The 27,971-nt window shown below is 47.6% G+C and overlaps 1 protein-coding gene across 1 annotated transcript; it reads right to left on the reverse strand.

The window, feature by feature from the left end:
• Positions 1-6,177: 6,177 nt before the first annotated feature.
• On the reverse strand, positions 6,178-25,308 carry LOC141983760 (opsin-5-like). Its single transcript, XM_074946777.1, has 4 exons — positions 25,236-25,308; positions 14,361-14,654; positions 11,715-12,046; positions 6,178-7,508 (listed from the first exon to the last, which is right to left on the reverse strand). Exons 1-4 carry the CDS (start codon positions 25,306-25,308, stop codon positions 7,161-7,163), a joined length of 1,047 nt encoding a protein of 348 aa, XP_074802878.1. The 3' UTR covers positions 6,178-7,160.
• Between the last annotated feature and the right edge of the window lie 2,663 nt (positions 25,309-27,971).

Genomic DNA, 27,971 nt, shown 5'->3' on the forward strand with positions numbered 1-27,971 from the left:
CCCTACCCTCCAGCATTTCTACTTCCCCTTCCACCCACCCCTGTAGACTTGGCCTTAGTGATAAGAACTGGGCTCACAGCCTTCTGTAACCTTTTGGTCCGTTTTCCTCCTCCTCCTGAGTTCCCTTGTTGAGAGGGTCCCATTGTGTTAATTATGCAGTCATTGAGGGTCCCTTTGTCTTCTGGATTCTCCATTGATATGGGTTAGTTTCAGCCAGTCCTTAAGAATTCATTCATATAATCCCAGACAGTTACATGACACAAACCCTTTGGTCTCCTGCTCTACCCCAGGAGCAGCATTTTAACCCTTCTGCACCCACAGGGTAACCAGGCCAAGGTGATGAGTACAGCGTCCTAAAGAGACTTCCTAAAAACTCAGACAATTCCCACATTTGTCGCAGAGATCCTGCTGTTCCAACCCACGTCCAACCTCACCCCATTTCATTCTGTTGTTTGACATTTTTACACACTGCGTCACATCTTACCCTGAGATTACAAGCTCTTTGGTACCAGAGCCAGTACCTTCTCTTTTTTATTATTATTATTCTGTGGGAGGCTTGACAACTCCATCCTTTATGTAAAGTGAAGTGTCCCGCAGCTGGATGAACTACCTGCTGAATTTACCAGTCCCATCAATATCCTCTCCTACTTGCTACGAGGATTGAAATTGATGAAATCTTTAATTAAAATAGGCTGTCTGATGGGGCGTGTGCACATGTAATCTCACCACTGCTCAGAAACACTGCTGCATTCTTTTCTTTATCTTCTTAAATAAAGTTAACAATATTGATCCCAATCAAAACTAGACTATGTGCTCTGTCAATTTCATTCAAGAAAGGCATATTGTGGCAGTGTCTGCTCCTGGACACCCAACGAGTGACCGAAGTAAAAAACACCACCTTCTGCCTTAGGATGGGACGTAGCCTCCTGGCCAGGAGCACAAGCCTAGCCATGTGCATTTGTGACATCTGTGTTCAGTTATTGCATTGCTTTTATTTCTTTCTCCCTGCATATACTTCCCTCCCCCTTCTTAATTATGTATATGATCCAGCTGGCTTTTCTCTGAGTTTATCCAGCTAACTAATGCACATCTCTTGTTTCATCTGACCTTTAATAGAATCTCTCTTCAAAACCTTTTACATCCTCTGGGCTGTATCCTGCTCCCATTGAAGTAATTCAGAATTTAGGGTAACCATGACTTATTCACTCATATTTGTGGCTGAGTGCTCTTCACTTTCATGTTAGGGCAAAGGGTTCCCCTAGCCATAGACGCCAACTTCCCCTCGGCCCCGTGGGTGCTCAACCTGCCCCTGTACCGCCCTCGCTCTGCCCCCATTCCACCCCCTTCCCCCAAGTCCCTGCCCCTTCTCTGCCTCCTCTCCTGAGTGTGCTGTGGCCCTGCTCCTCCCACTCCCTCTGGGAAAGTCCTAAGCACTGCCAAATAGCTGTTAGGCGGCAGAGGGGGGTGGGAAGCGCTGGGAGGGAGGGGGAGAAGCGGGGACATGGTGCACTTGGGAGAGGATGAGGAGGAGGCGAGGTGGGGGTAGGGGGAGCTTGATGGCTGGTGGGGGGCTGAGCACCCGCTAATTTTTCTCCATGGATGCTCCAGCCCCGGAGCACCCACGGAGTCAGCACCTATGCCCTTAGCTCCTTAAAAATATAGGGTGGGATTTTCAAAAGCACCTGTGTGATTTAGGAGTCCAAGTCCTCCTGAGTCACTTAAGCCCCAATCCTTATGCATGCACTTACCTTGACACACCGTGAGTAGTCCTAGGGCTACAACTCAGCCAGAGCACTTTATTTGGGGACTGTCTGCGCTCCCCACTGCATGTTAGCCAGTTTATGGGATTTTTTTCCCCTAGCATTCATTTCTGGGGGCTGGCCCTTTAAATCTGGCAGAGAGCAGCAGCTATGGTTCTCAAGTGTCTACTTTGTAACTGGCTGCTGCTTTCACCATACACACTATTCTTCAATTCCCTGCTCCATGCCTGCTTACGTGGGCTTTGAGCAGGAAGGGGTGAATTTCATTCTAAAACCTAGCTCATTGCTTTCTTGGTCCAGCTTCAGAGATAATGATGTGTGCCACAGTTTCAGGGTAATAATACACCTGTATTTCCCCTTCATGGTCCAATAAAGGCACCCACTTTAGGCTTCTAGTTCCCAGCCATCACCTATGTTGGGCAGAGACCTGAGTGTCATTCCCTCCTGAACAGCGATTTTAAGGCTGCACAACTCCCTGCTTTACATTGTGATATCCCCAGCAAGTCAGACTTCCTAAACAGGCAGCACCTGTGAAGGCTATGACCAGTGTATCACCTGCAGTTATAAATTAGCACATAGCTCTTTCTAAGCAAGCACATTTATTCTTAAGATAAAAGCATTACAGAGAAAACGTATTAAAACAATAAAAGAACCCATATGCATGCTAGAAAGCTTACCAGAAGTCTCATCTATTCCAGCTTTCAGAATAGCAGCCGTGTTAGTCTGTATCCGCAGAAAGAAAAGGAGTACTTGTGGCACTTTAGAGACTAACAAATGTATTTGCACGGCTGAGGTTATGGGGCAAGTGATGCTGCTTTTCCACAATTTCAGCCCATGCACGTCGGTGGAAGCAGCCTGTGTAGAAGTCCAGTCTGTTGGTTCAACCTTCAGGAGGAGTCCACCCAGAATCCTCCTTTTTGTAGTCTTGGTAGGAAGGTCTCTGTGGGTTAGTATGTTGTTCAGAGTTGTGTTGGAAATATTCCTTGAGTCGGAGATGTCGAAAATAGGATTCTGGGTCGCCACAGAACTGTATCGTGTTCGTGGGCCTGGAGGGGCAGAAGGAGAGGCCCCAAGATAGGACAGACTCTTCTGCTGGGCTAAGAGTATAGTTGGATAGATTAACAATATTGCTGGGTGGGTTAAGGGAACCACTGTTGTGGCCCCTTGTGGCATGTAGTAATTTAGATAGTTTAGTGTCCTTTTTCTTTTGTAGAGAAGCAAAGTGTGTGTTGTTAATGGCTTGTCTAGTTTTTGTAAAGTCCAGCCACGAGGAAGTTTGTATGGAAGGTTGGTTTTTCATGAGAGTATCCAGTTTTGAGAGCTCATTCTTAGTCTTTCCCTGTTTGCTGTAGAGGATGTTGATCAGGTGGTTCCGCAGTTTCTTTGAGAGCGTGTGGCACAAACTGTCAGCATAATCTGTATGGTATGTAGATTGTAATGGATTTTTTACCTTCAGTCCTTTTGGTATGATGTCCGTCTGTTTGCGTTTGGAAAGGAAGATGATATCTGTCTGTATCTGTACCAGTTTTTTCATGAAGTTGATAGATTTCCACTCCATATGGCTAAATTGAGTGCCTTGCATAACAAAAGTTTTCAGAGTAGCAGCCATGTTAGTCTCTGTATCCACAAAAAGAAAAGGAGTACTTGTGGCACCTTAGAGACTTAAATTTATTTGAGCATAAGCTTTCATGAGCTACAGCTCACTTCATCGGATGCATGCCGTGGAAAATACAGCGGGGAGATTTATATACACAGAGAACATGAAACAATGGGTGTTACCATACACACTGTGACAAGAGTGATCAGGTAAGGTGAGCTATTACCAGCAGGAGAGCGGAGGGGGGGTGGGGGAAGACCTTAAGCCAAGCTCTACGATACAACCACATTTGCTCCAACCCCTCAGACAGAGACAAACGCCTACAAGATCTCTATCAAGCGTTCTTACAACTACAATACCCACCTGCTGAAGTGAAAAAACAGATTGACAGAGCCAGAAGAGTTCCCAGAAGTTACCTACTACAGGACAGGCCCAACAAAGAAAATAACGCCACTAGCCATCACCTTCAGCCCCCAACTAAAACCTCTCCAACGCATCATCAAGGATCTACAACCTATCCTGAAGGACAACCCATCACTCTTACAGATCTTGGGAGACAGGCCAGTCCTTGCCTACAGACAGCCCCCCCAAGCTGAAGCAAATACTCACCAGCAACCACACACCACACAACAAAAACACTAACCCAGGAACCTATCCTTGCAACAAAGCCCGTTGCCAACTGTGTCCACATATCTATTCAGGGGACACCATCATAGGGCCTAATCGCATCAGCCACACTATCAGAGGCTCGTTCACCTGCACATCTACCAATGTGATATATGCCATCATGTGCCAGCAATGCCCCTCTGCCATGTACATTGGCCAGACTGGACAGTCTCTACATAAAAGAATAAATGGACACAAATCAGACGTCAAGAATTATAACATTCAAAAACCAGTCGGAGAACACTTCAATCTCTTTGGTCACTCAATTACAGACCTAAAAGTGGCAATTCTTCAACAAAAAAACTTCAAACAGACTCCACGGAGAGTCTGCTGAATTGGAATTAATTTGCAAACTGGATTCAATTAACTTAGGCTTGAATAAAGACTGGGAGTGAATGCGTCATTACACAAAGTAAAACTATTTCCCCCACACACACACACTGTTCCTCACATGGTCTTGTCAGCTGCTGGAAATGGCCCGTCTTGATTATCACTATGAAAGGTCTTTTGCCCCCTGGCTCTCCTGCTGGTAATAGCTCACCTTACCTGATCACTCTTGTTACAGTGTGTATGGTAACACCCATTGTTTCATGTTCTCTGTGTATATAAATCTCCCCACGGTATTTTCCACTGCATGATCCGATGAAGTGAGCTGTAGCTCATGAAAGCTTATGCTCAAATAAATTTGTTAGTCTCTAAGGTGCCACAAGTACTCCTTTTCTTTTTCCTATTCCAGCTTAGGGCTCTGGAAGGTTTTAGTCCTTCAAATCCACAACTGGGTTTTCCTCATGGTTACGAGATCATCCGTATTAGCTCCAGAACGAGAACGCCGACTGGGCAGATCAGCTATTTCCTTATACAGCTCAGGCCTTTGAGCTTGGTCTTCAGTTATGGGTAATCAGCAGGCAATGAACTCCTCCTCAGGGCATAGCTTTGAAAGGCTGGGGTTTTGCATAATCAGGGGTGGGAACTAGCATTAACCTTGCCTTAGGGATTCCCCAGGAAATCTACTTAATACCCTTTGACCCAAAAGTCCGTACTGGTCAGGCACATTTTCAATATAGTCTTTTGAACCCCTCAGTCTTACATCTGTCACATCTCCTCCACTCAGGAGGTTACTTACAGTGTCAGCCTGCAATAATATATAAACTAATACAATAAAGGCTTTAAAGGATATTATTGGAAATGACAGGATGTCACAGTAACTATCCTGCCTTCCTTCTCTCCCTCCCTACCCCAACAAGTCTGCTCCTCTCACTCCCCAGTCCTCAGCCTATCCTCTACATGCATTTGCCGCCCCTCCCCCCCGCCCTTTTCCCTGTTAAATTGCTGTGTAGACTTCTGGTGTCGGGCTAGGGCCCAAGCTCTAGCATCTGAAAATCGTTAAAAAAAATGGATGCCCTCAATCAAAACACTTTATTTTGATAACTCTGTTTCACTTTTCACTTTTCTTTTTTTTTTTTTTTTACTATAAATTAACTGACATTTTGGAATGAAAAGTCATTTCAAACCAAAAACTGGAACTTTTCATTTAGAAAACGTGGAAGTGGGAGGTTTCAACAATTTCAAAACTTGGGGGCGGGAGGTTTAAATTTTTTTTTGAGCCAGGAAATTTGTCAGATTTCCCACGAATGGGCTCAGTTTCGACAAATCAGCATTTTCCAACAAACAGTGTTTCTTCGATAAATTCACGACAAACTCCACTGAGTTTCGTGTGTAAAAGATTGTGACAAAAAGTGATGGGCAAGACAGGAGGGAGCACCAGGGAGTGGGGTTCTGCAGTAATTTGAATATGACCCATGCACACCTAGGCCTGGATCCTTAAAGGTATTTAGGCTCCTAACTTCTACTGATCAATTCCTAGAAAGCATCTGAGCCCAAGTAACTTCTGTTTAGTAGCACGAGTGAAGCAAAGAGTGAATGCGTGTAGCTAAGCAACTTATTAACATGAGGAGGAGCGTGTTTAAACCCATGTCTCCTCAGACACACCCATTCTTTGCCAACCCCCAACTTTGCAGACTGAAGAGCCTTGGCATTTGCTTCCCCTTCACAGGACTACACCTCGCCTTTGTCCTTTCTCCTGTCAACGTACAGGGGCCTGAGACTCCTCTAATGGTACCATTGACTTCAATGAAGTACCTCCCTATTTACACTAGAATAAGCAGAGAATCCGGCCTGCTATCGCTACTCTCCCTTCCCTTACAAGACAGTGACCTTGCACCCCCTGCTGGGTATCACAGGACTTCCACTCAAAATTGAGTCATTTCACTGTCAGAGCTGTGTTGCTTCTACTCACCACTCGGTTCCACTCTGGGAGGAACACCACAAGCACTGGTGTCAAAGGAATGGTCATTCTTTGACAAATAATATCCTGTGAGCTTCCTTATCCTAAAAGATGATTTCACTGTTCACATCTTTTTGTGTTCTGCAGCAGCAGACCCTTTCTCTAAGCCTGCCTCATTCCTACTGAGCTGCCTCAGTCTAGAACCGCCCTCTTAAAGAATCCTTGCCCTGACGTGCCTTTCTGGAGACTGGCCCTTTAAATTTGGCAGAGGCAAGCCACTGTAGCCCTAAAATGGCCATTTTGCAAGCGGTTGCTGCATCCTGTAGCTCTCTCTTCCAGCTGATGAGTGTTCTTGGTTCCCCTATGTTCGTCCTTTCTTATTGCTGGGGAAGTGGCATATTCTCCTTCTTCTTTGTTTAAAAGCATCTAAATTTGGGGCAGCGGGGTGTCAGCTTCCAGTATTATCAGTTGTTTTCTCTTGAGGCACCGTCATGAGCTGCACAGAGATTCCAGCATAAAGTCAAAAGCATAAGGAAAAAAATAAAAACCAGTAAATCCTCTTTCAAGCACAGTACTTATTCTTCCACAGTAGTTAAGCTAAAGCTGGTTTCGTTTGGTTTAGGGCAGAGAGGAATCCACTGATATTTTAATTTTCATGAAGTGAAAGTCCTTCAAAACACCTCTTTCCTTGCTGCTTAACTTTAAAAATAAATCATGGTTCTTTACAACATGTCACTCAATTTACGACAGCAATTTATCATAACAGACATCATGACGGCCCTCCTGTACTGATTCCCTATAATACAGGATGAAGCAGGCTTTTCTGCTGTGTTTGTAAAGCCAGCTCTGCTGCTCATTGGGTTGAGGCCTCCCCGTTATTCGCCTTTGCAGTTGGACAAACACATGCGTTTTCTCTACCCATCCACATCATCGACATGGGGTTTTCGATTGAGTTCTCTGTGTTAAAGAAGTGAGCTCGCCAGCCACAGCAACACTTCATTTGCTTAATTTCACGCCGGAAAGTTTTGCTGAAGACGTAGTAAATGAAAGGGTTATAAGCTGTTGAAGACTTGGCAAACAGACACGGCAGTAGCGTAATGACAGGATGTAGAGATTTGCTGGAGTTAAAGATTGACCAGAAGCTGACTGCTGTGTAGGGCGTCCAGGCACCGAGGAATCCGACGCTGACAAACACGGCCATCTGAAAAAGGCACAGTGTGTTCAGTCCTCAGCTAACATCGCTTTTCCCCTTCCCTGGCTGTGGTACATCACAGGAGGTGTAGTATGGCCAGAGAGCCCGGACCATGGCGGCGAATGGAAGTATAAGGGCCCTGAACTACAACTCTCGTGAGGAACTGCTGACTCAAAATATTTCAGTATTCCATACAGAGAAAACACTTTTTAATGAACAACTTTGTTTAGTCAAAACCTCAATTTTTTGTCATAAAAAAGCTTTGATGGAAAATTTTTGACCAGCCTTAGTCAGCACCATCCGGTCTCTATGTCCATGAAAAATACTGTAGGGCTACAAGGCAGAACCCTACTCAAAATGGTACCTTAACATGGTTTACACCCATTTCAGCATGACTGGAGAGACTTTTATACAAGCATAAATCAGGGGCATTGCTGTATAATGTAGGTCTAACGGGCAGCATAGTACATGAGGTATATAATTCATGGCAGTATAGTCATGCTGTTGAAACCAACGTGGACCCAAGTGCTCTCTGGATGTCTGTCCACAGTGTTAGTTACATGAATAGAACAAATTAATGAATCATGGCTCTGATCCTGGGGCAGGACACCTCCTGGTAATCATTGCACTCCTATGATGGGGTGTGTACACCACTCCAGCAAAGAGTGTGTTAGTTGCACCTGGAGTGTGGGCCAGGCCTAATTTAGGATTTGGCCCAGCTGGGAAGGAGCTGGGGTGGCTAATAGAGAGGAAGGACTTCAAGGGAGTAAAAGAGAGGCCAGCAGGCTGAGGGGAGAAGGTTTGGGGGAATTCTGGTAAAAGGCCAGGCGAGATACTGAGAGGGATGGAGCAAGGCCCTATGGTGAGCCTTGATAGAAAGACAGGAAGCGGCCCTGCAGGGAGAAAGGCCTGGGAGGAGTTGCTTGATATAAGCGTCTGAACAGACTCTGAAGAGAGCTGGGGAAAAAAGGCTGAGGGACAGGGCAAGGCAGCAAATGGGTATAGGGAAGCAGCAAGGAGCTTGAGGGAGCAAACCTTAGCTGCTTGCTACGGGGTCCCCGACATGGAACCCAGAGGATAGGGTGGGCCTGGGTTCCTCTGCTGGCCACCAAGGAGAGTGTTGTGAAAGCCCCCGGTGAGTGTAAGAACTATTAAAAGCCCAGAGATAAGGGATGGAGGGTCCACTGAGCTCATGGGGGGATGAAAACCTGGCCTGAGGTCATCATCAACCATTGTTTGTGGGACTCTGTTCCCCCAGAAGGGGACTGAACTTGACCTGGCTGGAGGGCCAAGCCACAAGAAGAAGCAAACTCCCACAATGCCAGATTGGCTGTCAGCAGCAGGCACTGGAGGAACAGAGCCTGCCCTGCTCGGGTGGGAGTGTGCACTGATCGGTGAGTCACGCACAATGCATGAGTATGTCTATCATGCACCACCTACCCCTGGGGTGGGAGGCCAGCTGGGTCTTACCAGTGGTAGGGCATGATCAGAGCGTCATCATTTATCAGAGCATAAATCAAACCCCTGTGGACCTAACTACGAGGTCTCCTTTCTGAATTGATGAATGCTGACAAGCATCCCCATCACAAAACCCAGCACTTTGGAATGGCACAAATTGATTTGCCTTGGTTGCCATCTCAGCTGAGGCCAAGAAATGAATGCAGCTGGAGACCAAACAACCCTTGCTGTCTAACGTTGGGGATGGGGAGAACAAATTATGTAAATTTGTAGAACTATGGGGTGGAATCACGCAGTAATGACTTTCTCCAAAGAGTAATTATGCATCAGTGCTTTTATCACTTCTTTCTAATACAGCAATTACTATCTAGAAGACTGCATCTCTCCTCATGAGAGGCTGCCACAGCTGCAGTCAGCAGAGGGTAGCAGAGGGCCAGGGCAACTAGAAGGGTATGCCCCATTAGGGCCCTGAACCTTTAGAATTTGCTTTTCCTATTTCTCCATGTCCAGGTCAGGTTCGCTAGTGCTCCAGGTGTGCTGCTAGACCCAGCTGTCTCCCTGGTCTCTAGGGACTTAGGAGATGGGTGAGGCTGAAGGATGGTTAGAAGAGGGGGCAGTTCTGGAGGTGATTTGGGTAGTGGTGTTTATTAAATTTGGCCAAGATTTTAAATAAATAGGAACCTGATTAGCTGTTTTTTAAGGCTCCTAATAAGTGGCTTGATTTTTCAAAAGTGATGAGCTCTCATCTGTGCTCATTAACTCTAGGCTCCTACAATTGCCAGCCTCGAATATTAAAAGTTCATGAGTCAGGTCCCTAAAATCAGGAGAACAGCTTTACAAGCTTGAAAATTAAAAAAAAAAAAGAAAACACAACACATTCAGGATTCTCTATTTGCCTTCTAATTCTTGAGCCTTTATGGGTCACCTTTTCCAGCTTTTCTCTGCAACCATGAGGCTAGAAACTTTTCTTTTAAATAAAAGCTGAGATTCTCAGGTAATCACATAACTCCAGGAGCTGGGACTTTAAGAAAAACACCAAATACTGTGAGACTTGCAATAAAATTGCAAGAATTGACAACACTGACATGTCTAACCTTGTAGCTCTCTTAGGCCCAGATCCTCAAAGGTATTTAGGCACCTAACTCCCAATCAGTGGAAATTAGGTGCCTTTGAGGTCTGGGCCTTAAATTAATCTTGGCTATATGTTGCTTCTGGGGTAGTGTTATCCTGGGGTAATTGCTAGAGCCTCCTTATTTTATCATATGTAGCTTCTCAAAGGGTACCCAGAATCTGGGCTAGGCACTTCTGTTTACTGTAGCATACAAGTGAATAAAATAATGACAAATTACACTATGCACCAGCAGGTGAAAGTTGAGGAAATAAAAGTTCTTTGAATTGGAGAGTCCTTTAAGTTGGAAAACTTAATGTTTTGTTCCCTAATCTTAGGGAAACGTTTTGTTCCCTAAAATAACATTCAGCCCTTCTATGCTAGGGTTCATCCGAGGTTTTCAAAGCACTTTCCAACATGAATTCATGGATTTCAAGGCCAGAAGGGGCCACTGTGATCACCTACTCTGACCTGCTGCAGAGCACAGGCTAAAGAACTTCACCCAAATTCTGTATCAAACCCCTATTTTCCATTGGAGACATGGCATGGCTACAATAGTTAAACCACACCATATGCTTGTGTAGCAGGCAAAACTATCACTTTGCCCACCTTTCCTCTGGAGGAGAGCAGCTTTTTGACAGTGAACATTAACCCACAGCCCAGTGGCTACAGCACTCTCCTGGCATGTGGGAGACGCAAGCACAAATCCTTTCTCCGTGTCAGACAGAGGTGGGAATTAAAGCTGGCAGTAGCATAGCTAGGGGGGAGCAGGGCAGCGGCCGCTGCACAAGTGGCACCTTGTCAATGTCTTGGCGCCTTTTAAATTTCCCCCTGTTGAGGGAACAGGGGGAGCGATCCAAAGAAAAGGCGCCACCCGCTCCGGTGCTTTTACTCACCCGGCGGCGCTCCGGGTCTTTCGCACTGGTTAAAAGGTACGAGCTGTGCACCTGTCAGCTTGTCTGGAGCTGATGCGAGAGGAGTCCTTAGGGGCTTGGAAAGTTGTACTCAATTCTTTATGGCTTCTTAGGCCACAGAAAGGAGTCATCAGAAGCTCTCAGGTACTCTGAGTCTCTTATAAAAACAGCATGGGTGGCGGGTATAGTAGGCCAGGGGAGGCTAAGCCTTCCCAAACAGCCAAGTTATGGGTCCGCCCTGAGGCCCCCCTTCCGCAGCCCATTCTTCCCCTGTGGTCCCGCGCATGCTGCTGGTCTTCCCACCCTCCCTCAGTCTCTCCCTCGAAGCCGGCAGGGCCTAGACTGGGCTGGCTGAGGGGGCTGGGGTTGGAGGGCTGGGACTTGGGCCGGCCGGCGGGCTGGGGCTCAGGGCAGCTGGGACGGAGCTCCTCTGGCCGCTGTGGGAAGCTCGGGGTTCCGGCAGGAAAAGGGGGTGGAACGGGAGGGGTCTCAGGCATAAGGAGCAGGGCCAGAGGCTAGCCTCCCCGAATGGAGGGGTTCATGCGACACCCATGAAAAACAGCCTGGCTGGATCAGATTGGAGAAATGCCACAGATCCTCAGATAGGTGCAAAATAAGGTGGGCAAGAGAGTCCCACTCACTGAGTGTGAAGGGGGCTAGATGGGTTCCTGCAAGGGTCACGTCACACAGGGCCCCTGCTTGCTTTGACCTGTTCTGGCTCTTCAGGTAACTCACCAGTGTCAGCCTCCTTTCCAGCTTTGCCGCGTTAGGGATCCTGTCAGAGTTCTGTATCTCCTGATATGCTTTGCGAACCTTCCACGCTATGCCCAAGTAACAGCTGAGGATGGTCAGCGCAGGCAGGAGTGTGCACAGAATGAACATGCTCAGGATGAAAGAGAAGCCGTTGGCGGAGTTGTGGAATTCGCTCCACGCTATCGTGCAGGAGATGCCGAACGGTTCGGGGCCATAATAACCCCAACCCAGCAAAGGCAGAATGGCCCAGAGCAGCGAGCACAGCCAGATGAACGCAATCAAAATGCAAATGGCGTTCTTGTTGATTGTATTGCCTGGAAGAAAAGGAACAGCAAGTCCATATGAATCTCACGTTAACCCCATGATTTCAGGGCTAGTTTAAAGGAATAAAAGATTTGCTCTGTGGGACCCATTGGGCAGTGCCCTCTGATGTATCAGTGTTGCTGCACTGTGCCAACCACAGCGGAAGTCAATGGAGGTGTCCTGGCTTTCACAGCCCTCTGTGCCAGAGCCTCAAACTGGCCTTTTCCCATCCAGTGCAGCCGGGGAATGGTGCTGCAAAGATGGCTGAGCTATCACTGCAGCTCCCTGATCGTTGGCTCACTGCGGGTACATCGATGCTCTGATAAAATATCCGCAGCACCAAGTCTCTGAGCCCGGGTCAGCTGACTCGGGCTCAGGCCACAGAGCTAAACATTGCAATGTAGTGGGGAGGGTCTCAGAGCCCAGGCTCCAGCCTGAGCCCAAACATCTACACTGCAATTTTAGAGCCCCGTTCCCCCAAATCAGCTGACCCGGGCCAGCTGCAGTGATGCCTCAGGTCTTTTATCACAGTGTAGATGTACCCTGAATGCCAGGCTAGTCCCTGGAACAACTAAGAGCAGCTGCAGGGCTGCTACTCTGGAATCGTACCAGCCTACAAGGGGCCATTCCAGCAGCCCACGATTGCCAGAGTGCAGCATTCTGGTTTTACCCCTTTCTCCCAGCCAGATCCTTGCAGGTAGGGGGTGAATGAGTCAGGAAGCGGGTTCCGACCAGCCCAGTTCCCCTGTAGCCAGGAAATCCAGGCCAATGCAAAGTAGCCGTAGCAATGCCAGGAACTAGGCCATTGGTGCTTTCCTAATGTTACTTGTTAAGTGGTGCTCGGTGGAACCAACTCATTCTAGTTAATAGGGCACATGTCATGGTGGACTCACTCTGCTTCCCCGCACCCCAGAGGCTATTGTCTGTCTCTTCTGTTCTGAAGCCAAGTCGCCTCCTCTACCATATGGTTTCTTTACTCATTTCCCCCTAAAAGCAGCTGACAACACAACTTTTAAGATAATGAAGTGCAGCCGACTTGGAAACAGCTGTCAGTAGCCTGCTGTAGAGGGCTATCAAATTGCTTATAGTTCTGAGTGGCTTCTGATGCACTCTTCCTTCAGGGACCTCAAAGATATCACTTTAATGAAATGCCCAGCTTCCACCCACACAACGAGTGGGGATCCTAACAGGTCACCAAGGAACAGGGATAGACAAACCTTAAAAGAGTCTGAGTTTCAGGACAGATAAGCACCAAATTCTGGTCTGAAATCCATCACTATGGCATTATGTGTATTACAGCAGCACCTAGAGGCCCCCTTGTCCAAGGTGCTGTACATGTACTTAGAGAGAGACATCCCCTTCCCTGAAATTACAGCCTAAATGGACGAGACAGATAAAGGATGGGAGGAAGGAACCACCTGCATTTACATATGGAGAACTGAGGAACGAGACTTAGGGCCATATCCACAAAGGTACTGGGGTGATGCAGCTCCTAGCTCCTATGTACCAAGCAGCCTAATGTAATCCTGCATTAGACGCCTAAGGAAAGGATCCTCAGAAGCCAGCAAGATGAACTGGGAGCCACCTATGACCTGAAACTGGCTCTCTCAACATAACAGCCCAATGTTCTACTATTGTGGTCCCCAGATGACTCATTGTCATGACCCAGGTCCACAGGAGCAGCCATGCGTCAGCCCTCCACTTGGCAGCTTGCTGACAACTGCTGACCCCAGGACCTATGAACTCCTGCCACAGTTTGAAGCTCTGCCCCTGAGGTCCTATTGGCAGAGTCCCAAAGCAGCCAATTGGCCTGCCTACCCTATTTAAGCCAGCAACAAGAATAGGAAGCTGTCTGAACAACCCGTTTCCACCCTGTCCTGGACTGTGTACCTTGTGCCGCCTCCTCCTCCTGCGTCTCCCACAGCCTGATTTCCTGGCATCCCGACCTGGCTTGGCTCCTCATATCTGATCTCCGGTTTGACTCCTGTCTCTGACCCCCAGCTCTCCTCACCCAGCCTGACTCTGGTTACCAACTCATGGTTCTGATCCCAAGTTTGTCTCCTGCCTTTGATCTCCCAGTATCCTGACCCAGCTGACTCTCAACTCTTGACTGTGGACTCCAGCTCTGACCACTAGGTCTGGCTTAGGGTGACCAGATAGCAAGTGTAAAAAATCGGGACAGGGGATGGGGGGTAATAGGTGCCTATATAAGAAAAAGCCGCTATAATTGGGACTGTCCCTATAAAATCGGGACATCTGGTCACCCTAGTCTGGCTGCCCATGACCCAGCCTTGACACTCTTCAGTGTTGTATTTTATTACTTACTATTAGATGTGGATGAGTTGGTTACAAGGAACCGGATCACAGCCAGCATACACAAGGTCATCATGCTGGAGACGCCGAAGAGGAAACCCATCAGGGCGTAATATATACAGGACACATCTCCTCCCAGCCAAGCATGGTTCCATGCTGAGGCAATGGCCAGCGGGTACATGCTGATGGCCATTCCAAGATCTGTTACAGCTAAATTTATTATAAGCAGCTCGGGGGACTTGAGATGGGAAGAGCGTTTCACTGCGGTAACAAGGACTGCTGAATTCCCCAGAATCGTCAGGATCCCTGAGAGGGGAGAAAACAGTGTAGATAGTAATAGTTATCGATGTATTTGTTGACATGCCAGTAATATGCTTGATGCTGTGAAAGACATAACCAGTGCCAGTCATTTGTAAGAGGGCAGTTGCCCTCCCCCAAAACCTTGGTTTGCTCCACTGACTTTTCATAGGTCTATATTCTCCATTATGTCTTTCTACTTTTCACCCCTCCCTCCCACACAGACTTTGCAGGATATGAAATAATCACATATAATATTCTAGATGCTGACATGACTATGCTTTCCCCACCTCCCCCACAAGAACTTTTCTGAAAGGACGTCCCTGCAGACACAGAACTAAGGTGCGCTGGGAGACTTGGAGGCGTTTGGCTAACGATGTGGCTCTTTGGCTCCCTCTAGTGGCTAGACAATAGAGGGTTGCATCAGCTACTGTAAGCTGCCAGGCCTGGTCACCAAGTTCATGTGGTAGTAATAATAATACTTAGCTCTTATGTAGGGCTTTTCATCAATAGATCTCAAAGCCCTTCACAGTCTTGAATGCATTTATCGTCACAATTGTGCAGGCGGACCCAGGGTCAGTCCCTGCAGCTGACGTGAACAGACATTGTTAGTGACAGGATGCTGCAGAATTGATCACGGCACTCATTGTTTTGCTGCAGCCAGGCACCTGGCATTTTGTTTTGCCCCCAGTCCTTACTGGGACCTGCCTGCAGCTGCATCTCTTCTCTCGGGTGGTGTCAGTCTGTTGGAGTCAGTGGGGTCACACTAGTGTAAAAGCAGTGAGAATGAACTAAGAGTCAAACCCAGACCTTCCTGTGGTACCTAGAAGCACTGTTTTTGCCTAGAGGATCTGTGCTGATCCATCTGTATATGATTTGTGTGAGATCTTAAAAAACTAAACAACTAGTGCTCAGAAATGCACCTGGCTTAAAATATACAGGGCCAGATTCCCTGATATGGTCTGGCTTATTTGCACAGCTCTTGCAGTGCAAAGCAGCCACAAACCTGGCTTCACTGGTCCTTGCTGGAGCCGCCCAAAGCTGCCTAGACATACCAATGAATCGGGCCTGTGATGTTCAAAACACAGTGATTTTGGGGCCAGACGTTTGCTTTATTCTGTGACCTTACTGAAGAAAGAGCAGAATTTGACCCTTCACCTAATAAGACTCTTCAGTTTTTGCAATGCTTCTTTTAGTGAAAATCTCCGCTGAATAAACTTCCTTTCTGAAGCTTTATTAACTCTGCTGACATCATCACAAAGTTCTCTTTCCTGAACTCAGGACCCAACATTCCCAGGCCTCTACATGCAGAGCTGCAGGACTGGGCTCTGAGTCAGGGTTACCATACGTCTCTTTTTTGAGCCTCCTTTCTCTGTCCAGCGGTATTTTTAAAATAACAGGAAATGTCCCCAGTTTTTGCAGAGCAGACAATCTGCCGTTCCAAAAGAGCCCTGATTGGTCCACTTCCCAATTGGTCCCTCCCCTGCATCTGCAGCTGATTGGTCCTTTCTCCTGTAAGCCACAGCTGCTGGATCCCGCCCACCCAGCTCTCAGCCCTCAGGAGGGGGTCTCGCAGGGAGGTGCTGACTAACGTCTGTCATTGCATCTGTCAATGTTCCTTCCCCACTCTGAACTCTAGGGTACAGATGTGGGGACCTGCATGAAAACCCCCTAAGCTTATTTTTACCAGCTTGGTTAAAACTTCCCCAAGGTACAAACTATTTTACCTTTTGCCCTTGGACTTTATCGCTGCCACCACCAAGTGTCTAACAAATATATAACCGGGAAAGAGCCCGCTTGGAAACGTCTTTCCCCCCCAAAATCCTCCCCAAACTCTACACCCCCTTTCCTGGGGAAGGCTTGATAAAGATCCTCACCAATTTGCATAGGTGAGCACAGACCCAAACCCTTGGATCTTAAGAACAATGAAAAAGCAATCAGGTTCTTAAAAGAAGAATTTTAATTGAAGAAAAAAAGTAAAAGAATCACCTCTGTAAAATCAGGATGGTAAATACCTTACAGGGTAATCAGATTCAAAACATGGAGAATCCCTCTCAGCAAAACCTTTAAGTTACAAAAAGACACAAAAACAGGAATCTACATTCCATTCAGCACAGCTTATTTTATCAGCTATTTAAACAAAACAGAATCTAACGCATATCTAGCTAGATTACTTACTAAGTTCTAAGACTCCATTCCTTTTCTGTTCCCGGCAAAAGCATCACACAGACAGAGAGACCCTTTGTTTCCCCCCCCCCCCTCCAGCTTTGAAAGTATCTTGTCTCCTCATTGGTCATTTTGGTCAGGTGCCAGCGAGGTTATCCTAGCTTCTTAACCCTTTACAGGTGAAAGGGTTTTTCCTCTGGCCAGGAGGGATTTAAAGGGGTTTACCCTTCCCTTTATTTTTATGACACGCCTCCCAAAAATCACAGATAGGGTGAAACGCTGACTGTGATTTCTTCCTGGAGCTCTAGGGGAAAACAGAGTTAATAAGACACATGCACCTCTGAATATACTACCAAGTATATAAAGACTAACAATATTTTCCACATCTCAAAGACAATTTTAACCAGTTGATTCTGGGAAACTTTCACGGGAGAGTGCATCAGCCACTTTGTTAGAAGCTCTTGAGATGTGTTGGATGTCGAAATCAAAATCTTGGAGAGCTAAACTCCACCGAATAAGTTTTTTGTTATTTCCCGTGGCGGTATGAAGCCACTGTAGCGCAGCATGGTCTGTTTGCAGGTGGAAACACCGTCCCCAAACATATGGGTGTAGCTTTTCCAGAGCGTAGACAATGGCGTAACATTCTTTTTCACTGACTGACCAAAGGAGTACTTGTGGCACCTTAGAGACTAACCAATTTATTTGAGCATAAGCTTTCGTGAGCTACAGCTTATGCTCAAATAAATTGGTTAGTCTCTAAGGTGCCACAAGTACTCCTTTTCTTTTTGCAAATACAGACTAACACGGCTGTTACTCTGAAAACTGACTGACCAGTTGCTTTCCCTCTCAGACATCTTCTTGCTGAGAAACACTACAGGGTGGAATTCTTGATCCGGTCCTTCCTGCATTAAAACTGCTCCCACACCACGCTTGGACGCATTTGTGGTTACTAGGAATGGTTTGTCAAAGTCTGGAGCCCTTAGCACAGGGTCAGACATGAGTGTCGCTTTAAGCTGGTTAAAGGCCTTCTGACACTCTTCGGTCCACTAAACGGCATTTGGCTGTTTCTTTTTGGTTAGGTCTGTCAGTGGGGCGGCGATTTGGCTGTATTACGGTACAAATCGCCTGTAATATCCGGCCAAGCCTAAGAAGGATTGAACCTGTTTCTTTGACTTTGGGACAGGCCACTTTTGGATAGCATCCACTTTGGCCTGTAGGGGGTTGATAGTTCCTTGACCCACCTGGTGTCCAAAGTAAGTCACCCTGTTTAGGCCTATTTGACACTTCTAAGCCTTAACAATTAGTCCTGCCTCCCTTATGCGCTCGAAGACTTTTTGTAGATGTTCCAGGTGTTCTGTCCAGGAATCCAAAAATGTGGCCACATCGTCAAGGTAGGTGACTGCATATTCTCCTAATCCCGCTAGGAGACCATCTACAAGTCTTTGGAAGGTAGCGGGTGCATTCCGCAGCTCGAAAGGGAGTACATTAAATTCATACAGCCCGACATGTGTGGTGAAGGCTGACCTTTTCTTGGCGGTTTCATCTAGCGGTACCTGCCAGTACCCCTTGGTTAAGTCCAAGGTAGAGATGAACTGGGCCGTCCCAGTTTCTCTAATAGTTCATCTGTGCGTGGCATTGGATAGTTGTCTGGGCGAGTTACAGCATTTAGCTTATGGTAGTCCACGCAAAAATGTATCTCCCCATCTGTTTTGGGAACTAGAACCCCTGGAGATGCCCATGCACTGCCAGAGGGGTGGATTACACCCATCTGTAACATATCCTGGATCTCCCATTCTATAGCAGTTTTAGCTTGAGGAGACACCCGGTAAGGTTGGACTTTAATTGGGTGAGCATTACCTGTGTCAATGGAGTGGTATGCCCATTCAGTCAGTCCTGGGGTGGCTGAGAATGTCAGCGCGTAGCTAGTGCACAGCTCCTTGATCTGCTGTTGCTGCATACGCCCAAGGGTCATGGAGAGGTTCACCTCTTCCACGCCACCAGCACTTTTCCCTTCATAGTAGACACCTTCAGGCCACTCAGCGTCATCTCCTCCCTGGGCTGTAAACTGACAAACCTTTCATTCTCTGGAATAAAAGGGCTTTAGAGAATTAATATTGTACACCTTAGGCTTTCGGTTGGAGGTGGGGAATGCTATGAGATAATTAACAGCTCCCAGGCGCTCCTGGACCGTGAATGGCCCTTCCCACGACACTTCCATTTTATGGGCCTGGAGCATCTTTAAGACCATGACCTGGTCCCCTACTTTGAAGGAACGCTCTCTGGCATGTTTATCATACCAGGCTTTTTGCTCTTTTTGAGCATCCTGTAGGTTTTCTTTAGCAAGGGCTAGAGAGGTTCGGAGGGTATTTTGTAGGTTGGTTACAAAGTCCAGAATGTTAGTTCCTGGAGAAGGTGTAAACCCCTCCCATTGCTGCTTCACCAACTGTAATGGCCCCTTAACCTCGCGGCCATATACAAGTTCAAATGGCGAAAACCCTAAACTGGGATGTGGTACAGCTCTGTAGGCAAAGAGCAACTGCTGCAACACTAGGTCCCAATCATTGGAGTGCTCATTTACGAATTTACGTATCATGGCCCCAAAGTTCCATTAAACTTCTCCACCATGCCATTTGTTTGATGGTGGTAAGGAGTGGCAACCAAGTGATTTACCCCATGAGCTTCCCAAAGGCTTTCCATAGTTCCTGCCAGGAAATTAGTTCCTGCATCTGTGAGGATGTCGGAGGGCCATCCTACCCTGGCAAAAATGTCTGCTAGTGCCTGGCACACACTTTTAGCCCTGGTGTTGCTTAGAGCTACTGCTTCCAGCCATCGGGTGGCAAAATCCATGAAAGTCAGTATGTACTGCTTCCCTCTGGGTGTCTTTTTCAGAAAAGGAACCAGAATATCCACAGCTACTCACTGAAATGGAACCTCAAGGATGGGGAGTGGCTGGAGAAGGGCTTTGACCTGGTCTTGGGGTTTTCCCACTCTTTGGCATACCTCACAAGACCAGACATAGGTAGAGACATCCTTGCCCATTCCCTCCCAGTGGAATGACCTCCCCAAACAGTCTGGTCCTGTTCACCCCAGCATGGCCACTAGGATGATCGTGGGCTAAGCTCAAGAGCTTTACCTGGCACTTAGTTGGAACTACCAACTGTCTCTGAGGATGCCAGTCTTCCTGGTGTGTACCAGAAAGAGTTTCCTTGTATAAAAGTCCTTTTTCTACAACAAACCTGGATCGATTAGGAGAGCTGAGAGACGGTGGGTTGCTCCAGGCCGTCGTCCAAGCTCTCTGGAGGCTTTCGTCTGCTTCCTGTTCGGTCTGGAACTGTTCCCTTGATGCTGGAGACATCAGTTCCTCATTGGATTGTGGACCTAGGCTTGGTCCCTCTGGAAGCGATGTAGGGGATGGTGCTGTTTCCGTTGACTTTGAACCGCTCTCTGCTGGTGCACTATGTTGGGGTTCAGGCTCCAGCTGAGCCTTTGGTATAGGGTTATGGGCTGCTGCCGGTTCAGGTTTGCTGGGGCCTTCTGGTGTTGGGGTTGCAAGTACTGGATTCAGTGCTGGCAATGGGTCTGGTGCTGGTTGTTCCGCCAGTTCCGGTTCCAGGACTGGTTCCGTCTGGGTCTCTGGGACTGGATCCACTACTGCTGTTGCAGACATTGGCCTGGGGTCCGGGTCCATCACCTCTGACCGGGTCCTGGTAGAAGTTTCCGGAACAGAGCTAGGCGTGATGGCTTGTTTAGCCTGGCTGCAGGTGACCATTCCCACCCCTTGGCTAGCTTCACATGATTGGCCAAGTCTTCCCCCAACAGCATGGGGATGGGATAATCATCATAGACTGCAAAAGTCCACGTTCCTGACCAGCCCTTTTACTGGACAGGCAACTTGGCTGTAGGCAAATTGACTTGAAGGGTTGAATGGTCACTTGGATCTCTGGGTTGATTAAATCGGGGTCCACTAAGGAAACATGGATAGCCGACACTTGTACTCCAGTGTCCCTCCACATGGTGACCTTCTTCCCGCCCACATTCACAGTTTCCCTCCACTCCAAGGGTATCTGGGAGGTATCTGGGCCTGAGGACCTCTGGTGTGATTCCGGTGCAATGAACTGTAATCTGTTGGGGTTCTTTGGGCAGTTGGCCTTTACATGCCCCGGCTCGTTACATTTAAAACATCGTCCAGCTGACGGGTCACTGGGGCAAGGTGGGTTGCTGGAGAACGGTGTGGCGGGACGATAAGGTGTCTGGAGGGTTCCTTGGGGGGTAGTTGGGGCCTTGGGCTGCCCCCGGTAGTAGGGTGTGGTCTGAGGTTGTCCCTTCTGGTATCCGCTCCAACTGCAACCAGTTTTTTTCTTTTCTGCCACCTCCACCTATTTGGCTCCAATCTCCCCCGCCTCAATTACAGTTTTGGGCTTCCCATCTAGGATGTATCTTTCTATTTCCTCAGGAACACCCTCTAAGAACTACTCCATTTGCATTAGGAAGGGCAAATCTTCTGGAGATTTAACACTTGCTCCCGATATCCAGGCATCCCAATGTTTCACAATGTGGTAGGCATGTCGGGTAAATGACACGTCTGGTTTCCACCTTAGGGCTCTGAACTGCCGATGGGAATGCTCGGGTGTTAGCCCCATTCTGACTCTTGCCTTGGTTTTAAACAGTTCATACTGGTTCATATGTTCCTTAGGCATTTCAGCCGCCACCTCAGCTAACAGTCCACTGAGCTGCGGCCTCAGCTCTACCATGTATTGGTCTGTAGAGATGCTGTACCCAAGGCAGGCCCTTTTAAAGTTTTCTAAGAAGGCCTCGGTATCATCGCCTGCCTTGTAGGTGGGGAACTTTCTGGGATGGGAAGTGGTACCTGGAGAAGGATTGCTAGGGTTTGTTGGTATATTCTGCTGAGCCTTTGCCTTCTCCATCTCCAGTGCATGCTTCCTCTCTTTTTCCTTCACCTCCAGTACTTTGTCCCTTGCCCCCATAGCTCTCCTGTGGGCAGCCTCTTGGGTTTTTTCTGTCTGTCTCGCTGCCTCCACTTCTCTCCTGTGGGCAGCCTCTTTGGCTGTTTCTGCCTTGGGCACTGTCATGTTTGCCTCTCTGTTTTTAACTAACTTTACACCCGAGAGTTAGAAATAAAACAAACAAAAAACTTGGCTTGTAAAATTTTGCTGTGCTGTAATATGATACCTATAGTCTCTGATAGTGATTGTCAGCCTACAGAAAAATCCTTAAAAAAAAAAAAAACCTAACACCTTTGTCTCCAGGCAAATAGACAGAAAACCCCTCTAGTTGCTCTTAGGTAAAAAACAACTTCAGGTCTGTGAAGACTTGTGAATTTCCCTGTAGGAGGTTAACTACCCTGCCTTTAGGTAGAGAAAACTCCAGCTCACAAAAGACAATCCCCTTTTGTCTCTGCTCTAGCCCCCAAGCAGAGAAAAAAAAAACTCTAACTGCTTTCAGCTTAAAACCTGCTTTCGAGCAGCCCAAAGGGAGAAAAAATATTTACTTTTAAAATCTGTGCTTCTGGTTCAGAAAATCTCAAATTGATCTCAAAATGATTTCAAGTCAATCCCACCTCTCTGCCACCATGTCAAGGTTCCTTCCCCACTCTGAACTCTAGGGTACAGATGTGGGGACCTGCATGAAAACCCCCTAAGCTTACTTTTACCATCTTAGGTTAAAACTTCCCCAAGGTACAAACTATTTTATCTTTTGCCATTGGACTTTATCGCTGCCACCAACAAGCATCTAACAAATATATAACCAGGAAAGAGCCCGCTTGGAAACATCTTTCCCCCCAGAATCCTCCCCAAACCCTACACCCCCTTTCCTGGGGAAGGCTTGATAAAAATCCTCATCAATTTGCATAGGTGAACACAGACCCAAACCCTTGGATCTTAAGAACAATGAAAAAGCAATCAGGTTCTTAACAGAAGAATTTTAATTGAAGAAAAAAAGTAAAAGAATCACCTCTGTAAAATCAGGATGGTAAATACCTTACAGGGTAATCAGATTCAAAACATGGAGAATCCCTCTCAGCAAAACCTTAAGTTACAAAAAGACACAAAAACAGGAATCTACATTCCATTCAGCACAGCTTATTTTATCAGCCATTTAAACAAAATAGAATCTAACGCATATCTAGGTAGATTACTTACTAAGTTCTAAGACTCCATTCCTTTTCTGTTCCCAGCAAAAGCATCACACAGACAGAGAGACCCTTTGTTTCTTCCCCCCCTCCAGCTTTGAAAGTATCTTGTCTCTTCATTGGTCATTTTGGTCAGGTGCCAGCGAGGTTATCCTAGCTTCTTAACCCTTTACAGGTGAAAGGGTTTTTCCTCTGGCCAGGAGGGATTTAAAGGGGTTTACCCTTCCCTTTATTTTTATGACAGCATCTTTGGCTTGCACCAGCCAGCCTGCCACCGTGAAAGGGAGTGACACTGCCCCTCACCCCCAGCGAGTACCCCCACTGCAGGTACCCCCTCCAGCTCCTCCCACTCCAGCAGTGTCCTCTTTTTGGGAACCTGAAATATGGTAACTCTAGCTGGCCTGATTGGTCATTATGCTAAATGCCACCTAGGTTGTTCAGAGTGCATTCAACACCCCTTGGGATTGGATGCTACTCAACACCTTGTAGCATGGTGTCCATTATGTCCACATGGCATGCTTCATATTTCTCCCAAGCCCATAATAATGGTTCAACATCAGAGTCTGTTGCTTTGCACTATGGCTAGACTAGGAGCTAAGGGTGCGGTGTTAGTTAGCTAGATAACGCTGAAAATTCTAGCCAAGCAAAGTAATTGTACTTTTAGTATGTGCTAAACTGTTAGGGAAGCACAGGCTTTAACTGGACCAGCTTAGCACGTGCAAAAGTATAACTAACCGTGTTTGGACTGGAGTTTCACAAGGTGTCAGACTGAGCTAACTAACATTCTATTCAATCCAATATCGGTCCTTATTCCACCCACATCAGGGTAGTATCTGAGCACCTCACTCAGTTAAATCCTAGGCTGAACTAAGAATCTATTGTTAAGGGACAGGCTGTTTTAATGATGAAAATAGTTACAAGTTGCAAATTCCTATAAAAGCCTAAGAGGAGCACAGGGGATGATAGAAGTAACAATGTCGTCCCCTCTTTCCTGGAGGATGTTTTCACCTAGCAAACCGCTACACTCTAGTGTCATTTTTCTTGCCAAAATATCACTAAAGCCTGCACAAAATACCCAGAGCAAACAATTGGGTCTGTTTTCTTTTCAAGCAAGTACGGTTCTGTAGCAGCGAGTTTAATCTAAAGTTTTACTGTGAACATGCTCTCTAAAGTCAGCAATGAAAAGAGGAAACAACAGATTCTCATTATTTACAATTCCTTCCCTTTAGCTGTAAAAGCAAGACCTTAGCAGTGTGTTCATGAAAAAGATGCAGTGATGTATTTGTAGGGGAAGAAGTCAGGGAAATTTCCAACCGGCTGAAAAATACACAGTGTTCCTTGTTTTCCATAGATCCCCAGCTGGGGAACATATTTCCCCCTCCTCTGTAACACTTCACATTATCATTTCCGAAATACACCTTGATTTGCTATTTCCCTCTCTCTCCTATTTTGCGGCTAGGAATTTAGACTGGGATTTTCCAACGAGCCTAATGGAGCTAAGCAGTCAAATCCTATTGAAATTCAGTGACAGTTGGGTGCCTAACACCCTTAGGCTCTTTGGAAAATCCCAGCCTTAACAAACAGATCACTAAGATGCTATTCGGAAGCGTGCAAGAAACCCACAAGTAATAAGGATCGTGAGCTGAAGCCACACTCTGTGTGGTATATATGTATGGTGTACCCATGTACTTCATTGTAAATCTACCTTCAAAAACACAAATAGCCAGCTATATAAAACTCACATGCTATTTGAAAACCCTCTCGCCCTTTTATACAAGCTTGTCCTATTAAAGCAGAGCTGTTCTTAAAAAGAAATGATACCCCAAAGCAACTCTAGGATCAGACAAAAGATGCTGTCCTGTACAGACCCCCACAAAACTGCCTCTGTTTTTGATCATGAAAGTGACCCATAGAACTCCAGCACCGGGATGCTGAAATGGAGGCAGGTGGTTTACAATCTTGGTTCTGCAGAGGAGACCTTCTGCTGGCAAAAGTTAATTTATCAAAATTATGGGCAACAAATTCTGGAAGGGATAGTGAACATTGCGCATCAGGGCTCAAGCCAATCTCTAACTATTAGAGACCAGGATGAGACCGGAGGTGGGATAAAGGGCAGATTATCCCGTCTGCCTATTCTTGCACCTTCCTCTGAAGCTTGTGGTACTGGCCACTGTCAGAGACAGGACACTGGTCTAGATGGACCATGGGTCTGATTCAATCTGGCAGTTCCTGTTCCCTAAACAAGCATCGGTGACTGAGGAGGGAGAACTCACCTATGATCAGAAGAAACACTCCTGCTCCGTAATCCACTGTGGGGTGGAGTTTGGAGAGATATTGCTGCTCCATGGCCCCTTGTGGAAGTACAGTAGGTAAAGATTTAAATCAAAGGCAAAGCAACGCTAGTAGGGATGGTGAAGAGGCTCTTCCTCATGGTGTGTGTGGCATTTGTCCACAGGTGCAGGCAGAGAGGTGGGGTGCAGTCAATGTGAAGGGTCCCCCCTGTGCATTCTCATCTCTCCATTTCCCTTGTGCTCCCTGGCAGGAGATGAGGAGAATGGAGATGGGGAAAGCGCTCCTCCCTAGGGAGTGTCAGAGCTCAGCACACTCACAGCCTGACTGGCTACCAGAGCCTCCCTCCACCCACACCCGCTCTGCTCTCTGGCTTGTCAAGCAACCTCTCAGTGCAAATCCCCTCTCTGTGCACTGCAGTGGGCAAAAAGCAATTGCAGTTCATCCAACAGCAACTCTAGGGAACTAGACGCTCTGGAGCAGGGGGCTTTTTATTGCTTTATGTCTGAGGCATGGAGATGAGAGGGCTGAGGAGGTTTCTCTTTGCTCTGCCCTGTTACAAGAGGCAGGGTACGGCTGCAGTGCATGGGGGTCGCAGTCCCACTCCAGCAGGCAGGGCTTCCGGAGGCTGGTTATAGAACGTGTGAGCACAATTCAAGGATTGTGCAGTGCATGTAGCAGCAGAGACCCAGGACAGAACTAACTGTTCTGAGTTGCTCTGGATAGGTATGTAATTACTGGGAATGAGCCCAAACTGAAATCCCAGATCTAAAACCCCAAACCATGAGGGGTTTAGCATCACCTCCACATTTTGCAGCTGGCTCCTCTTTATAATAGTCCGCACCTCAACTCCAGATTCCCAGATCAGAATAAATATGGCAGAGGTTTGGCTCCAGATCCGAAACTTGTAGAGTGGATTCCTGCCTAGTAACTTATATATGAAGGTCCTGATTTTTCAGAAGAACCCTCTGATTTTGTACATGTATTTTAAATATCAATCTTGCAGGTACATTTTATAGCACTTATTAGGTGTCTGACTACCAGATGTGTGAGGGTAGCCAGGTAGATGGACATCAAATAATAAGTGCTATAAAAGAGCCCAGGTATTTGTGGGTGTAAAATTGGAGAATGAATTGAGGCACTTTTGATAATTAGAAGGTGGTGTAAAGATCCCTTCTACTTGCAGATTTGGCCTCTGCCATGGACAGGGGAGGTTAGCCTAGCTCAGAGGTCCCCAAAGTGTAGGGAATGCCCTTAGGGGGGCATGGCGGAACCTTCGGTGGGGGGGGGGGTTCACAGAAGGGCCTGGGCCAACCCCAATGTGGGGGTGGGCTGGGAGCACCACCCAGCCCTTCCTTACCCCCAGTTCTGCTCTGGTCCCACCCCCAGCCGCATCCCCAGCTGCCAGCCCTGCATCTGGTCCTGTCCCTAGGCTAGGCATAGCTCCGCTCCCAGTAGGGCTGCCAGGCATCCGGTTTTCAACCAGACTGCCTAGTCAAAAAGGAACCCTGGCAGCTCTGGTTGGTACCACCAACTGGGCCAGTAAAAATTTGATCGGCGGCACAGCCCGGAGTCCCCTCCCACACCCAAACTCCCTCCTGGAGCCCACACACACACACACACACACCCCAAACCCCTCATCCCCAGCCCCACCCCAGAGCCCACACCCCAAGCCAGAGCCCACATCCCCTCCTGCACTCTGAACCCCTTGGCCCCAGCCTGGACCCCCCTCCTGTACCCCAAACCCCTCATCTGCATCCCCACCCCAGATCCCGCACCCCCAGCCGGAGCCTTCACCTGTCTCCCACACCCCAACCCCCTGCCCAAGCCCAGTGAAAGTGAGTGAGGGTGGGGGAGAGCGAGCGATGGAGGGAGGGGGGATGGAGTGAGCGGGGGTGGGGCCTTGAAGGGGCAGGGACTCAGGGAAGGGCAGCCCCATGCCAGCCCCCATCCTCAGCCCTGCTCCTGGCCCCAGACCCACACCCAGCTGTGACACCAGCCTTGGCCCCCTTACCCCATCCGCATTCCTCCCGAGCTACATCTCTGCTCCTGGCCGCACCTCCAGGGCAGGGCAGGGGAGGGCAACCTTCAAAAGTTTGGGGACCACTGGCCTAACCTCTGGCACTGCCCTCAAGGGACTCTACCAGATGTGAATCCAGGTATCCATGCATGAAGAGCAAGCAGGTGGAGTGACAGGTATCTGCTCCTCCTCTCCAAAGGCTCATATCTGCAGGGTCCCACAGGGATCTGTACTATCCCCTCTTCTCTTTAATATCCCCATGACACCACTGGAGAGAGAGTGAGATGCCGGGTTCTTAGCTGCCTACAGTATTCTGGTGACACTCACCTATATATTTAATTCTCAATTGACGCAAGCCTCACACCCTTTTTAAACAAAGTTGTCCTTTTAAAGCAGAGCTGTCATCAAGAAACCCTAAAGCAACTCAAGGATCAGACCAAAGATGCTCTCCTGTATAGAATCTCATGAAACTGTGCCTCCCTTCTCTTGAAAGGCAAAGTGACCCACGGAGCTCCAGCAGGGGGGTCCTGAAAACGGGAGCAGAATGCCTACAGGAAATTAGCTCTTGGATGAAGAGCAGCTTGCTCAAGCTAAGCCCAGGCAAGACGCAAGTAATGCTGGTAGGAAAGGGGAAGCGCTTTAAAGAGCTTACCAAGGCTTGTCTCTAACTTCCATGAAGGTATATTGCCACAACAAAGTG

This window comes from Natator depressus, chromosome 3 (genome assembly GCF_965152275.1).
Source record: "Natator depressus isolate rNatDep1 chromosome 3, rNatDep2.hap1, whole genome shotgun sequence".
Classification (NCBI taxonomy): Eukaryota; Metazoa; Chordata; order Testudines; family Cheloniidae; genus Natator; species Natator depressus.